General features: G+C 48.5%; 1 protein-coding gene across 2 annotated transcripts in view; it reads left to right on the top strand.

The window, feature by feature from the left end:
* RNF165 (ring finger protein 165) overlaps window positions 1-16211 on the top strand; it is a 126975-nt gene that overhangs the window by 87410 nt on the left and 23354 nt on the right. The window contains exons 2-3 of one of the 2 annotated variants that reach the window (XM_011949341.1): window positions 11758-12073; window positions 13837-13944. The exons of the other annotated variant lie outside the window; for it this stretch is intronic. Coding sequence (XP_011804731.1) covers window positions 11758-12073; window positions 13837-13944 — 424 coding nt within the window. The remainder of the gene's footprint in view (window positions 1-11757; window positions 12074-13836; window positions 13945-16211) is intronic. 2 annotated transcript variants of the gene reach the window in all.

A 16211-nucleotide genomic window follows, 5' to 3' on the forward strand; every position in this document is an offset into this window, starting at 1 on the left:
CCGTGCTGGGTCTCCCCAGTTCATACTGGACCCACAACTGGGCCCCTATACTCATTGCAAGGAATTTCCAGTTTTTCTGTCTGCAATTCTTCAAAGCTAGTCTTTCTACCTTGCACTTTATCTGCTTTAGTTTTCTCTCTCTGACATCATGAAATTCCATGCAGTTCTAAAATGCTGCAAGGCAGCTGCTTGCACATGACCAAGGTTTTTGGCAAGATGATGCTTCCTCCATGCTCACCTGTTCAGGATCATTCATTCAGCGAGTTCTCACTGTGTATTAGGATCTGTGCCAGGCAGTAGGGGTAGAGGTGAATGAGACAGATCTAGGCTCTGCCTTCATGGAGTGTACAGTCTTCTGACCACAGATGCCTTCCACAAAATGCCTTGTTAGGATTGTGGCGGGAATGTGTCCATATACTTTGTTGGTTTAGAAGGTGATAAGTATCTTCTTGGATGGATCATGCCCGGAATATTGTCCCATTATGCACAGAGGTTTTCTTCTGTAATTGTATCCTGTCTCTAACCAACCCTTCTAGGCTTCTTTCCCTTACTCCTGGTCCATGATGGCAACTGGAGCTAAAAACTGGTCCTTTGCTGCTTGTTGGAAGCTTGCTGCTTAATTGTCTCAGACCCATGGGCAAGTAGGGTTCCTTAGGATGCAAAGTCCCCTCCCATCAGTGTTTTGAGAGCAGGAATTCAGTTCCTTGGAAGAAGCTGAGCTTTTCATTAGAGATCAAAGCCTGGCCCTGGGGAAGCATCACAAAGCAGCTCTTGGCTGTAAAGAATCCCTTTGGGCATATCACTTTCTTTCTAGGCCCTTGGCATCCTCCATTGGACTGGGAACCAATAGACAGAGAGGGAGGAAAGTAGACCCATGGCAGCCCTGGGGGCTAAGCCAAGCAATAGGCCTCTTGGGGTTGATCAGACTGGAGCAAAAGTGGTTAAACTGATATACCTGGAGTAGGTAAGGAACCCAGGAAGAAAGGCCTTTGAAGCTGGGTTCTGGGCAGATGGCCCAGTTTCGTTTTTTTCATCTCTGATTTATCTGGTATGTAGTCAAGTAGTTAGCTCATGAAGTGTGCCCCAGACTCCCAGTATCCCCAGACTCTCAGTTCTGCCATTCAAGATTCCCCACAATTTCCCCCTACCCTCATTTTTCCTGTATCACTTTCCCAAGCACCCTGCATCTGAGTGAGTCACAAAGGGTACATTACCTAGTTGCACGAAATCCGAATTTCTCCCAGGCTGGAAAAATTACTGTGGGCTATTGAGAGCCTCAGAAGATACAGGAAACAAGATTCTGAGCTGTATCCATGCAGAGGGGGAGAGGAGACTCCCTGCGGGTCATGTTGAGTAGAACGTGAAGTCTGTCTTTGGACGTGGGCCTCTTCTGGACTTACGTCTCCTTCCACGTGGGCGCAGGGCCCCCAGCTTGCTCCCTGAGGATCCATGACTTGCTCTCTCCTTACTGCCATGCTTCTTTCCCCCGCACCAAGGTCTGGCTCTCTGTGCTTTCACAGATGGTGACTGTCCAGTTTGGCAATTTTAACTATGATCATGCCAAAAGGAGGGCAGATGTTGCAGGGAATTTGCATCATCACCTGGTGGGCCAAAAAGAACCCTGGAAGTACTCCAGGTCACACCCCAGCCCTTTGCTCGTGTTCATGCTCCTCTTCTGAGCAGTTAGTTGGCCTCTGCGTGGACATTTGCAGTGATGAGGAACTTTGGGAGACAAAATAAATTCTGAGAAATGTCTTCCTTATGTTGACTCAAATCTGCCTACCAGAAAGACCTTCACCCTTTGACTACAGCTATTACCTGACCCAGAGTTTCCTCTTCCCTGCTCATGCCCAGATTCTCCAACTGTTCCTAGTGTCAGATGACTCAAGTCCCTTCACAACCCTGCTGTCCATCATCAGAGTCCAGTTTATCAATGTCCATTTTAATGTGAGTTTCCCAAAATCAGTTCCTGTACCCAGGAGTTTCCTTCAACCTTTCCATCAGTTAAACCCTGTGAAATGCAAGGCCTAACGCCTTTCCTTTGGGGGATGTCCAAAGGCCCTGGGATACAGAAGCACCCAAGGGCCTGGAAACATTTGGCCTGCTCTATAGAGCCAGGGCTTGTCCTTGGCATTTACTGAGTCCAGGGAGGAGGCTTGGGGCTATTGGCCAAGCAGACTGCAATGTACCTGAGCAGTCGTGCTCACTTCAGCCATTCCTCAGCATCTCCCGCAAAAGAGATTCAAGCCTATTCCCCATGGAGGCCAGGAGCTGGTGCTCTGTATTTTGGTTACAGTTGTAGGCAGGAACAGGCTTATTCCTAAGGGAACTCAGGAGAGAGAGAGGATGGGGAAGAGAGATGGGACCATGGCATGCTATTTCCATTCGGCGAGCCCCCAGGCAGGTGGGTTCCTCTCTGGGAGTACCATGTGGAGACATGTATGGGTGTATGAGGACCCACGTGCTGGAGGGTGGTGACTCTGATGTGGCAGAGCAGGGGGATCGCACTGCAGCACTGGGACTCAGAAGGCCTGGACGCCAGCCCCAACTTGGCCATGACTACCCTAGAGCCCTCAGACATGCCACCCCAGATTTCCTGGCCTCCAGATCTTCATCTGTAGAATGGGGGCTGCGTGATCTCTGAACTTCATTTAGCTAGGATATTGCAGGACTCCATGAAGAACTACACTTCTTTACTAGCTAATAACTTCATCCTTACCTGTTCTAAGATAAAGAACTCTTTCTTCCTCCTTTCCCTCCTTCTTCCTTCTTCACTCTCCTCTCTCTACCTCCTTCTATCTTTCTTTTCCTCTTTCCTCCAGTATTTCATTCTCCTCCCCTCTCAGAATATTTCTAATAATATTCCCTTCTAAGAACAAAGGGCATTTACTACATGGTACCTGCCCTGAAAATACTCACTTCACAACTTATTATTGGAGATAACATTCATACACAGACAAAATGCCAAGTATACTGGCCTAAATGCCACAAGTCAGATGGAGAGGAGAATTTCAGCCACCTGGGAAGATCTTGGAATGCTCCCAGGGGAGTTAACATCTGCCCAGGATAGTCAAGGTTGGACAGGATGCAATGATCTGGCAAAGCAGGGTGGTAGTGCCAGCAGATAGAGAATGGCTGTCGAGGACCCAGAGGCAGCAAGGCACCTGGGGGTCTGGGAGAGATGAGGAAGGTCAGATACAGCAGTGAGAGAGAGCAAGGCTGGGAGAGGGGGTTTGGGCATGGAATGGAATGCTCAGAATTGTGCTTTAGGAAAGTCAACGTGGCAGCCATTTATTTGGAAGAGGGATTTCGAAGGTCAGTGCTGGTCCTTGTCTCTCCCTGCTTCCAGCCCACTTCAAATGCTGGGCATCACATCACAGCTCTGACGTGCCCATCTCAGGTCTGCTCTGTCCAGCTCTAGGACCCTGGCAGTGGTCACAACACTCTGAACACAAACATCTTCCCTGTGCTTTCTGCTTTCTACTTAGCCTCCCCGTGAATAAGATGAGAGGCCTGGTCAGAAGCTATCTGAGGCCCCTGCCAGCAAAGAGATTTCAGCAGGTGTGTGGGATCAGCAGCATCACTGCAGACCACAAGTCCAGGAAACTAGGGCCTGGAGAAGTCCATGGGCCCGTCGAGGTCTGACTGTGAGGGGAAGTGCCCTGGCCTTTGGGATGGAGACCTTACACTGGGTGACCCTGCCTGGCTTTGAAGACTTCTTGGTAGTGATGCCTTCCCACTGGCCTCTGCGGGCAGAGACGTGCTTTTCAAAAGGCCGGCTTTATTTGCTGCTTGTGTGTGCTTTTCAAAAAGGAGCCAGCGCTGAACCCCGGCTGAAGAGGCTGAGCCTTTCCAGCCCTTCGGCCGGCTGACCTGTCTTCTTTCTCCCTGCCCCTCCCTGGTGCCTTTGGAGAGGGAGTCTCTGGCCTTCCCCTCCTTTCTGACCATCAGGGCCCTGCCTCCAGTGTCCCCTCCCTGTTCTGCCCAAACGCTGGGGAAGAGTGAGGCTGACTCAGTAGCTGAGCACAGCAGGAAACCTGACACCTGAGAGCTGGCCTGGGGAGGCGGGAATTCGGGTCTCGGGGAGCCCCACAGAAGCCCGGGAGGGTTTGGATCCCATCCTACTCTCCCAGGATCCCACAGCCCTGGAGCAGGGACAGCTGGCTCTGGTCAGCTGGGGGGCCTGCAACAGGGACCCTGAACAGAACTGTGCTTTAGGTGCCCACCAGCAGAAGGCCATTGTCACTGGGGTGGCCCTGGGTGGGTGGCAGGCCAGGCTGAGATGTCAGGTGCCCTGTGGGGCCCTTCAGGCTGCCTGTTCTTCCCCTCCTTCAGCCCCCTTTTCCTTGGAGGACTGGAAGGCAATGCCTCTCAGCCCTGGAGTCTTGAGGATGAAACTCCACTTTTCTCCAGAGCAAGTCCTGGGGCTGGAGCATCAGGACCTCCAGCTCAGGATCGGCCTTCCCTGAAGAAGCCTTTGCTGCCTTCCATGGTCCCCGGCATGAGACTTCTTGGCCTGGGGCTTTGCTCCTGCCCAGGCCCAGCCCTCACTCCACTCCCCTCATCTGCTGGCCAGAGGAGCCCCCGACTGCACCCAGTGTGTCCTCTTGGTGTCCTGGCCCTATTTCTGTACTGTCTTCCTCCCTGGGAGGCCCCCTGTCTTAGTTGGTTTTGGATGCTCTAACAGAAGGCCATAGGCTGGGAGCTTATAAACAACAGAAATGTACCACTCTCAGTTCTGGAGGCTGGGCAGTCCAAGATCAAGGTGCTGGCAGATTTGGCATCTGGTGAGGGCCCACCTCCTCATAGATGGCTTCTTTCCTCTGTGTTCTCACTGGTGGAAGCAGCAAGCCAGCTCTTTGGGGCCTCTTTTATAAGGGCACTAATCCTATTCATCGGGTTTTATCCCCATGACCTAATCACTTCCCAAAGGCCCTGCCTCCTAAATCCATCACCTTGGCAGTTAGGGTTTGAACTTATGACTTTGGGGTGACACCAACATTCAGACCACAGCACTCTCTCACTGCTACCTTATTTCATCAAGCTTCCTAACTCCTTGTGCTCAGTCCCCTTCCCCTTCTGCCACATTTGCCTTTCAGGAAACATCTTGGTTCAAATTTCTACTTTGTCACTTATCAGATGAGTGTCCCAGGCAAGACAGTGAGCCTTTTAGAGACTGGGGGACCTTGTCACTGTCATTGCCGCCCACCTTCCCCACTGCTCTCTGCTTCTCCGTTTCCTTTCCCTCCTCCATGGGTTCTTCTGTCCTCTTATCCACCCACTCTCCAGCAGCCAGCAGTCCACAGGCATTTGTGGGTCACTTATAGTGTGTACCGTGTGTGCCAGGTGGGTGTCAGGTGAGCCCAGCACCTGTGGGTTCCCCCTGTCCCAGCTGTGCAAGGCTATCCTCAGCCCTGCACCCCACCCCCTGCTTTATGGTACAGCTCCTGGCCAATTCTCAGGTTTGCTCACTGTTCGTATCAACTCCAGAATTCTAAGATGCACATTTTTCTTCTGAAACGAATGTGTGTCTTACCATTGATGTGCTTATTTAATGTGGTGTTTGTTTGTTTCTGGGAGACCCTTCTTTCTCCCTACTCCCTAAAAATATTAATTAACTCATAAAGGATCTTTTGACTGATGGCATTTTAGCCTGGGGAAATACGACAAATGCATAATGTAATCAGGGACATCTGGAGATTATTTTTTAACTTGAAGGAGTAACTCTAATGGGAAAAATTGCAGGTTTTCTACTAATGGGGTATTTGGGATGTCTGTATTTCAGACATCACTGATCATTGACTTGTCATGGGCCTAGATATTCTATCCTGAGAGCTTCACTCCTTTGGTCTTAGGGACCAAACAGAGCAGCTGCTGCCTGGCACTATTACAGATCCCACATGATTTAGGGCTGAGGAGAGGCCCTGGGGGGCAAGGTGATGTTTCCACTTCCAGTTCCCTTCTCAGCAGGGTGTTGAGACCAAGAACCACTGTGGGGATGGAGACAGTGGAGGGAAGAAGCACAGCCTCCCAGAAGGGAAGTCAAAGGACCTTGCAGGTAGAAATGGCCTGGAATGTTACAGACAGCCAGGTACCTGTGCCCACCTTCCTCTGGCTGCCACCTGGAGAGAAGGCATCTGCTCTCACTTCCCAGTGTGTCCGCTGGAGGGCACAGGTTGTAGGATGGTAGAAACCTCCCCAGGCTGGGGCAGTTGGTGCTCCTCCTCGTGAGCCTCCAGAGAATCCTGAAGGCTCCTTGAACAGAGTGGGTATCCTCATGGCAGGAGGGGCTGCTGCGAGGGAGGCAGCCGCACGTTCATGGCAGTGGGGGAGGCTCCACCAGGGCCCACCCAGGAGGGTGCTGGCCAGCCCCGCCTGACCTGGCCCTGCCATGCCACAGCATCAAAACCCGGAGCCTATCTGGCCCCACTTGTCATTCTCTTTCCCATTCCATTTCAAACCAGTCTGCCTTCAACCAGCCTCAAACCCACAGTCCCTTCGAGCCACGGCGCTTCCCTCACTCCCCACAACAATCCATCAGACAAACAGGTATTTACTGGGTGCCAGCACCCAGCCAGGTGCGTGGGGATCCAGAAATAGCAAAGACATGAAGCCCAGCCTGGTGGGGGCGGCCAGTGTGAAGAGACAGCTCAAGGTAGCCACTGCCACGCGCCAAAGGAGTGGGAGAGGAGGGAGTTCTCAGAGCTCAGAGGAGGAAGGCATCCCTGGGGCTGGTGGGCAGGGTGGCATTTCTGGAGGAACTGAGAGGAGACACGGACCTTTTGAGATGGGAAAAGCAGCCAGGGAGATGGGAGCACAAGCTCTCCAGGGGGAATGTGCGAGAAGTGGTCCTCGTAATGAGTCTCCAGAGAAAGCTGAAGGCTCCTTGGTAGACTAGTGTGGACGGCTCGGGGAGGGCTTGGAGGGGTCTGTGGGAAACATGGAGAACGGAGCTTTAATACCAGGCCAAGGGGAAGCCAGGCACAGTGGCTCACGCCTGTAATCCCAGCACTTTGGGAGGCTGAGGTGGGTGGATCACGAGGTCAGGAGATTGAGACCATCCTGGCTAACATGGTGACACCCCGTCTCTACTAAAAATACAAAAATTAGCTGGGTGTGGTGGCGTTTGCCTGTAATCCCAGCTGCTCAGGAGGCTGAGGCAGGAGAATGGCTTGAACCCGGGAGGCGGAGGTTGCAGTGAGCTGAGATCGTGCCACTGCACTTCAGCCTGGTGACAGAGCGAGACTCCATCTCAAACAAAAACAAAAACAAACAAAACCAGGCCAAGGGGTTTGGATTTCACCAGCAAGCAGTGGTCGCTGCTCCACTCTGTCAGTTAGGAAACTCGGCTGAAGTGCTTTGCTCTGTGTACGGAGTTGGCTTTTTTCCTACAGAGTTGCACTGTCCAAAATGAAAGTCACTCACCTCCAGTTGCTACTGCGCACTTGGAATGAGGCTAGGGCGAACTGACATGTGTTGTAACTACAAAATAGCCGCCAGATTTTGAAGACATAGTATGAAAAGAAAAGAATGTAAAAAAGCTAAATAATGTTTTACGTAGAATACATATTGAAATAACATTTTGGATATGATGAATTACAGAAACATATATTATTCAAATTAATTTCAACTGTTTCTTTTTACTTTTTCAAAGGTGACTACTAGGAAATGTAAAATTCCCTATGTGGCCCACATTATAATTCTGTTGGACAGTGCTGGATGAGAGTCTTCACAATACCCATTTTCACCCCATTCTTTTCCTTTATAGTCATGCTTATCTTCTACTTCTCTTCTTTATCCCTCTGCAGTCCTCCCTTTTCTTCCCTCTGTCACACTGGCAGTCTCCTTCCCTTTGTCTTGTGTGATGGTAGACTATGGAATGAGGGGAAGGGGGTCTGGTGCCGCTTGCTCTTGCTGCAGCTCCTGAACTCAGCAAAGCCAGAATCTATAAGGCAGAGAGGCCCTACTTATGGAAACGCTTGTGGGAATTAAAGTTCTAGATAATTCTTTTCTGGCTCACTTGCAATCAAGCAGAAATTCTTTGGATTTTCATTTCTTTTTGCAAAGATTTATTTTTAAAAATTGATCAGTGACATGCACATAATCTATAAGGCTGAATAGACTAGTATAAGACACATTGAGTGAAGCAGCTTCAGTCTGCCCTTTGCCCTCCACACCAGAGGCAAAATCCCTCAACTGCAGCTCACTTTTAACTCTTCTTCAGGCATTTCTTTCCTAAAAGACATAAATTACCAATCAAATTTACAACCAAAGGTTAGATTTCTATTTGTCGATTTTTAAATTTCTGATATTGCCTATGTTATTCATATTGTGGAAGAAATGTCTTTTTCTGTTCTAATATAGCTTATTATTTGTTTTATTGTTAATATAGAAATGTTGTTTACCGTTGAGCCAAGTATAACATCATACAGGTAGTTACATTTTCTTACACAACTTTTTCTTTTCCTGGTCATAATAATTGCCTCATTTTCTTTTGATTGTTTTGTTTTCTATAGTATTTTTACAAATTCTTACCAAATTCTCTATCACATTATAAAATTCCTTCAAATACTAAAAAAAAAAGTGGGATACTAAATCCTTCTTTTTTTTTATTGGGGGTCTTGCTATTTGTCCAGGCTGGTCTTGAACCCCTGTCCTCAAGTGGTCCTCCTAAGTAATCCCAAAGTGTTGGGATTATGGGTGTGAGCCACTGTGCAGTAATACTATTTTCCTGTGGCCATATTTGTCAGCAGTCCCATTGTTTCCAGTCTCCTCTCCTCTCCTCCAGATCCCTCCCAGAGTCCCTCCTGCTTCTGTGTGGAATGGCTGCAGAGGTCCCTGCGCAGCTGTGTGCTTGGGAAGCCTTCCACCTCTGTCGGGTGCAGCCCTGTTTTGTTGTTCCTCTTTCTTGGTTTGTGTTAGTACCTTTTTGAGAAGGAGGGTTGAGAAGGTTAATTTTTTTTGAGCTTATATATGTTTGAAAATGGCTTTATTCTATTCTCATACTTGATTAATGGTTTGGCTGGGCAGATAATTCTAGACTGGAAATCACCCTTCCCCCTCAATACCTTGAAGGCAGCTGCTCTATTGTTTTCAAGCTTCTGGATTCATTCTTGAAAAAATCTCAAGCTATTCTGATTTCTGACCTTCATGGGACCTGTTTGATTTTTCTCCGGAAGGCTTCAGAACCACCTCTTTGCTCCCGTTGTTTGGATACTTCATGGGGAGATGTCTTTCGGGCGGGTTCTTTCTCCCATCTATTTTGCTGGGCACTCAGAGGACCTTTTCTATCTAGAAATGCAGACTTTCAGTTCTAGGAAACAGGCTTTGTAATTTTTTTCCTAATTTTCTCCCTATCATTTCCTCCATTCTTTCTCTCTTTCTAGTGAAATGTGGAATTTCTGACTGGTTCCTTCAACGTTTGCATCTTTTTTCCTCCCATTCCCCACTTCTCTGTCTTCTCATTTTGGTTTCTTAGAGTCCTCAGCTTTGTCTTCCACTTGCCCTGTTGAATTTCATTTCATCTCATACATTTCTAATTTCCAAGAGATCTTTTTCTTGTTTTCTCATTGATCCTTCTTCAAGAGCTTCTTGTTGTTGCATGGATCCAACATCTTATTTTCCTGAGTGTATGGATTATATTGTTTTGAAGTTAATTTTTTTTTCTAGCCCTTGCATTAACTCTGTTCCTCTAGTTCATTTTTTAAAAATTACACTTTAAGTTCTGGGATACATGTGCAGAACGTGCAGGTTTTTTACATAGGTATACACATGCCATGGTGGTTTGCTGCACCCATCAATCCATCATCTACATTATGTATTTCTCCTAATGCTCTCCCTCCTCTTGTCCCCTACCCCTCCCCAGGCGCCGGTGTGTGATGCTCCCCTCCCTGTGTCCATGTGTTCTCATTGTTCAACTCCCAATTATGAGTCAGAATATGTGGTGTTTGGTTTTCTGTTCCTGTGTTGGTTTGCTGAGAATGATGGTTTCCAGTTTCATCCATGTCCCTGCAAAGGACATGATACTCTGAGTTCATTTTTAAAAATTTGGTAGGTTCTCTTTCTCTTTTCACTTTGTAATCAAAAGATCCATCACTCTTAGGCTATCTGTTCATGCCAAACAGTAGGTCACTAAAGCTGTCTAGAATGCCTGTGTGCCTTGAGGGTGAGAATGGACTTTTCAATGAATGGGCTTCATTATAGAGTGGCCAGTTGGGGACCCAGTGATTTAACTGGGGTGCTCTCAACCAGAAGTATCTGCGGAGCTCTTCCTGGGACCAATGATTTTCTTTAGAGAGGCATCCCCCAGTTTCACCCTGGGGCTGTGGAGACTGCAGGGGAGGGGCACACGCTTGGGTAACAGTGTTTTTTGCACCAAGTAGTAGAAGAGGACAGGGATTCCAAAGTTTCATATACAGACTTTCACTTAATTCTGCTGTGTTCGTTAGCATGGTGCTGCACCCCTCCCCTCTTCTGCCTCGGGTCAATCCCCACTCCTACTGGAGCCTCTCTGGGAAGGAAATCCACTGCCCTGCATGAGAAAGGGGAGGAGCCTTGGGCAGAACTGCTCCTTACACAGATTGCCATCAGTCTCCCTGTTCTCAGTTCTGCCCTTTCTCCTGCCTTCCAAAGTAGCCACTGCCTCCAATTCCTGACCCTTCCAGCATTGTGCAGCAAGACTTGTCCATTTCTTCTTGACCACTCCTTTGGTAGGTGCTTGGTCTTCAATTTCTCAACTCTGTTAATTCCTCCATCTGCTTTCTTTTTCTTCCAAAAATTTGTTGACATCTGTTGCCTGCTGATGTCACCTCTCCTGTTCTCTGTCCTTGTCTGTTTATTGTCTCTTTATTCCTTTGTTCTCATTTTAGTGGGTATTAGGAGGAGCAGACATGTACTGAATCTGCCATGTTTAGCAGGAAGTTTTCTGTAAATCTTTCTGAAATGCCAGGTCTACTTCTTGACCTCATTAAAGGCCTTCCTTTGCCACCTAAAGCTGGATTTTTGCTTAGAATTTGTAAGGCTTTCTTGTCATCAGGCTCAATTTTATTTAGAAAAGGACTAGAGCTCAAATTGAATGTAGCCTGAACCCAGCTTATACCTGGACACATTTGCTTTTAAATAAATGACAATGTTATCATAAATTATTTAACTTAAATAAAAATTATTTAACTTAAATAACTTAAATAAATTATTTAAATTATTTAACTTAATAAATTAAATTATTTAACTTAAATAACTTAAATAAAAGAACTCTTTTGTGTGATCTGAGTCTTTTCCTTCCTTAAAACTGTATGCAAAACAACTTCTGGTTGTTTTTTCTCTGGGAATTAGGGCTCCATATGGATTGAGTCCTGGCTGGCCAGGCTTCAGTGAAGTTCAGAGCTTGGCTAAGCTGGACTAACTTTTCTCCATGTGGCATCTTTAAAAAGGTAGTAGGGTCAGTGAGCTTGCATAGGAGTCTAATTGAAAAGGCCAAGTTTTAGGAACCTTAAAACTTCTAAACAAGTACGTTAGTTATAAAAAGGATGCTTATGTATTCATTAAAGACACACTTCCCCCCTCCAACAGGTACACACACACAGCCTTTACCTGGCTGGGTTAAAGATGACCACATGCCTCTAACAGTGATGATGCTGCTGTGTCCTAATGCAGGTCTAGAGCTTCACCAGCCCCAGGCTGCCCCTGGTGGGCACAAGAGTCAGTGTGGTGGCTGCTCGTGCTGGTCGTCATGGAGATGTCTCTGTCCTTGCCTTCCAGGTGCCCCCTTTCAAAGGTCTCAGCATCCTCACGCTACCTCCTGCCGCCACTTCCACCTGGGCCCCCCGCAGCCGCAGCAGCTCGCTCCCGACTTCCCGCTGGCCCACCCCGTGCAGTCGCAGCCAGGCCTCAGCGCCCACATGGCCCCGGCCCACCAGCACAGCGGCGCCCTGCACCAGTCGCTGACCCCGCTGCCCACCCTGCAGTTCCAGGACGTCACAGGTCCCTCCTTCCTACCTCAGGCCCTGCACCAGCAATACCTCCTGCAGCAGCAGCTCCTGGAAGCCCAGCACCGCAGGCTCGTCTCGCACCCCAGGTTGGTGCTGCCTGGGGCGGAGGTGGGGACCCGGGTGGGGCTGGGTGAGGGGGCAGGGCCAGGGCGAGGGCGTGGTCCGGTGTGGCAGAGACGGGGGCGGGGCTACAGGCTGCTGGACTCCTGGCTTCTCTCCCTGGTTTGGCTGACAGTCACCAAGCGGGTCTCTGCAGGAAGTAGCTGTTGTTTCAGAGGCATTCATTTCAGGCAGTGAGCACTGTCCTGGCCTGACATGGGCTCCCTCAGAAGCCAGTGTGTGTCCCCATTGCGTCACCCAGGTGCAGGGTCAGGGACTGGGTAACTGGTGGTCCACGATCCTCACAGTGGACTCCTGCATGGTGTGGGAGGAAATTTGTCCAGGGAACCGCTCATGTCCCCTCCAGCTTTATGACTGCCTGATTCTAACACCCAAGAACCCTAAAGAATACCAAAAGGAAATGACTGGTTCCAGGAATGGCTGGTTCCCGCCCTCAAGAGCTCTCAAGAGCCCACAGTCTAGATAGAGTCTGGCTGCATATTAATACTTAGGAAACAAGCAGGGAGTCAAATTAGACAATCCTAATCAAATAGGTCTGGAGTAGCTGTGGGGCCCTGGGTGAGTCACTGTGCCTCTCTGAGTCTCAACTGTCAGGAGAAAGAGTTGAATAGTCAGTGGATCTCAAACTTTTTGGTCTCAGGACTCTTTTCCACTCTTGCAAATTAATGAAGACTACAAAGAGCTTCTGTTTATGTGGGTTTTGACTACTGATGTTTACCATATTAAATATGAAAACTAAAAAGTTTTAAATATTTATTAATTCTCTTAAAAATAACAACAAATTCATGTTATATTATATATATATTTTTATATATGTTATATTATATATATTTTAAATATAATAATACATTTTTATGAAAAATAACCACTATATATAAATTTAGTGAGAAGAATGACTTTTTTAAAACATATTTGCAAATCTCTTTAATGTGTGGCTTAATAGAAGGCAGCTGTGTTCTTATGTCTGCTTCTGCATTCAATCTTGCAGAATCTGTGTCATGTAGTTTCTGCAAAACTTCTCTGTTCATTTGTGACAGAATGAGAGTGAAAAGGCAAATAGCCTTATAGTATTATTAGGAAAATGGTTTTGACCTCTTGAACCACCTGAAAGGGTTGCAGGGACTCCCAAGGATGCTCGGAGCACACTTTGAGAAATGCTGGACTATATCATCTCTAAGGCCCTAGGATGCTTGAGATAGAAGGTGAGTGTTGTAGGAGATCAGAAGGAGAAGAGGTCACCATGATCTGGGATGTTCAAGGAGGCCTTCCTGGAGGAGGAAGGCTTTGACCTGTGCCTTGAAAGCTGGGAAGAGTGTCGAAAAAGGGTTGAGGAGAGGAGAAGAGCATGATGGGAGGAGAGGGGTGCATCGAGCCTGCAGGAGGCAAGTGTGTGTGTCTTGAAGATGGCCCACCAAGGACAATGAAAAGGAGAAGGGCGGAGAGGCAGAGAGTGTGGGTGGAGGCAGGTAGTCTGCCGCAGACACACCAAGGGAGAGACCTCCGCACAGTGGGCAGCCTGGAGACAGCCAGAGTTCCTGAGGTGCAGCCTGCTGTTCATCTGGGAAGCTTCCTTGGAGTTTGTCAAGAGTGGTGAAGCTCAGTGCTTGCTAGACTGTGGGTGCTGAGCGGGGCTGCAAGAGTGGGGCAACCTGAGGGTTTCTCAGAGCTCCTGAGAACTAGTGGCCTGGGTAGCCCCTGACGCCAGGGCTCTCCATCCCTTCTGGTGCAGGCGGAGTCAGGAGCGTGTATCTGTCCACCCCCACCGCCTCCACCCCAGCTTCGACTTTGGCCAACTGCAGACACCTCAGCCCAGGTATTTGGCTGAGGGCACTGACTGGTGAGTCTCAGGGCCCCTGGGGGAGGCAGGGAGGAAGGGAGGAAGGAGGGAGGAGGGAGGTCTTGCCAGGTCCATGGAGTTTCTGTTTTCATTCACTTTGAGTGGTGCAGGAGGCCTAGTTCTCAGGCCTCAGCCATTGCCTCTGCTCCCAGCCACTCTCTGGGCCAGATGGTCCCACATGGGCCTGGTTCTAGCAATTGGCTTAGATGTTACTGGGTGCTATTATGGAATCAGTGTTCAGCATAGGACTCAGTGTTCATGGTCCTGCAGTGGGGGAGGGGGGACAGGGATAGAAAACATTTCCCAGGCTCAATGAGGGATATGAACCAGTGGCCCCTTGGGGGAGAGCAGAAAGGAGAATTCTGAGGAACTGGGTGGTCAGGAAGTCTTCCTGGAGGAGGTGTGTCTCAAGGGATCCACAGAGAAGTGCCAGGGTATGCTAGCAAGGCAATGCTGGGTGGGGTGGCTGTGTAAACACAGGCTTACATTGCATCTTGAAGGATGGAGACAAAGCCAGCCAGGTCAGAGGTCAGGACTGAGGAGGGGAGCTGGGGAGAGAGGTTGAGGGTGGTGTTGTTGCTGAGTTTTTGCAGATAGTGGGCCCCTAAGAGACCTGCCCATAATTTCCCTCACTCAGGACAGACGTCTTTGTTGTCCTGAGATGCAGGGTCGCTTGGTTTTGGATCCTGGGTCCCACCCAACTCTGGTTCTAGCTCAGAAGAGAGCCGATATTAACTAGAGTTGGATCAGAACCCTTGAAAACTTAAAAAGATGTGCAGTTCACTGAATATTTAAAGGTAAAAGGCATCATGCCTGCAAAGAGTTCAGGGAAAAAAAATGTATCTAATCTATCATCTATCTTCACAGAGGATTGTGTATGGAGATATATGTATGCATGTGTGCATGTGTGTGTGTATGTGTAAGTATGTTATATACATTGGGGGGAGAGAGAAAGGGAGACAGAGAGAGAAGGAAATAGAAATGCAGTAAAATGGTGACATTTGGGGAATCTGGGTGAAGGGTATACAGGCATTCTTTAGCTGTTCTTGCAACTTTTAGGTCAAAAATGTTTTTTGTTTTGTTTTGTTTTAGAGTGTAAAATAATCTATCAATGGAAAAGCATGAATTATCTTAAAGTTTGATGTGCTGTTGTGTCATTTTTTAGCCATTTGTCAGGCTTAGTCCAGGGTTGCTTTGGGAGCCCTTCCCATGCACACCCAGGAATGATTCCAGAGAATAGTTCCAGTCAATTGAATGCTAAGGGTGCTTCTAGGTGCAGGAAATCGTGGCTTTCACATGTTCCATTTTCTTCAGCCCTTTGCTCATTCTCAGGTACACTTTCCGTTAAATTGAACAATTCCATAAAAGATAGATTGCACTGCAGCCAACTTCTGCCCAGCCTTTTCCAATTAGCAGATTCAAATTAGGAAGATTTAATTGCAGTTTGGATTGAATTCTGTCCCTCAGCAGTCAAGTCAATTTCATTTAATTCAATTCAGCACACATGCAGCATTCAGGGCCCTTGCATATGGCTGAGTGATTGGAACATGCACAGGGGCCTACAGGCAAGTGGGACAGAACAGGTGACATAGGTGGGACTCATCCTGGGGAGATGGCAGGAGGAGCAGTGCAGGTGCTGGCCCTGTCCTCAGCTTTCTTTACAGAGCCAAACCTCCTTATCTTTCTTATTTAAACCAGTCTGCATTCCTGGCTCCTACCTGCCCCAAGAAACAGAAAGAAGGAGGCTCCAGGAGGCTGGTCCCTGCCCTAGCAGGGGATGCTGGGAGGCCCTGCCTGGAGGCCCATCTGGTCCACCCTTGGGCTCTTTCTGCCTGTTCTGTTCCCACTTCCCAAGTAGGATGCTGATTCTCCTCCCTTATAATTAGCCCTGCTCCAGCAGGGGCCAGCCTAGTGGCGCCGAGGGGTTTCGTGATTGATTGTGCTAACTGCATCCCAGCCCACTTTTCTAGAGAGCTGCTTCTGCCAGGAGATAGGCAGCCTGGTAATTGGATGACAGGAAATGCATTATATCTCTACTCTCACCCTCTGCAAGGAGCCCCTGGGGGGCCAGGGGAGTGTGTCTATTGCATCCCCCATCCCCTTTAGAGAACCATCAGAGACCACTGACTTCTGCCCTAGGTCATTCCAGAAACTGGGCTGCAAGCCTGTGTCCAGCCCCAAGGTCGTCCAGCCCCTGAGGTTACCCTGGCCTTTTTTCCTACTTTGGGATATCTTAACCCAACCCAAGCAGCTTCTCTCAGCTGGGA

Source organism: Colobus angolensis, unplaced genomic scaffold, assembly GCF_000951035.1.
Source record: "Colobus angolensis palliatus isolate OR3802 unplaced genomic scaffold, Cang.pa_1.0 Scaffold299, whole genome shotgun sequence".
Classification (NCBI taxonomy): domain Eukaryota; kingdom Metazoa; phylum Chordata; class Mammalia; order Primates; family Cercopithecidae; genus Colobus; species Colobus angolensis.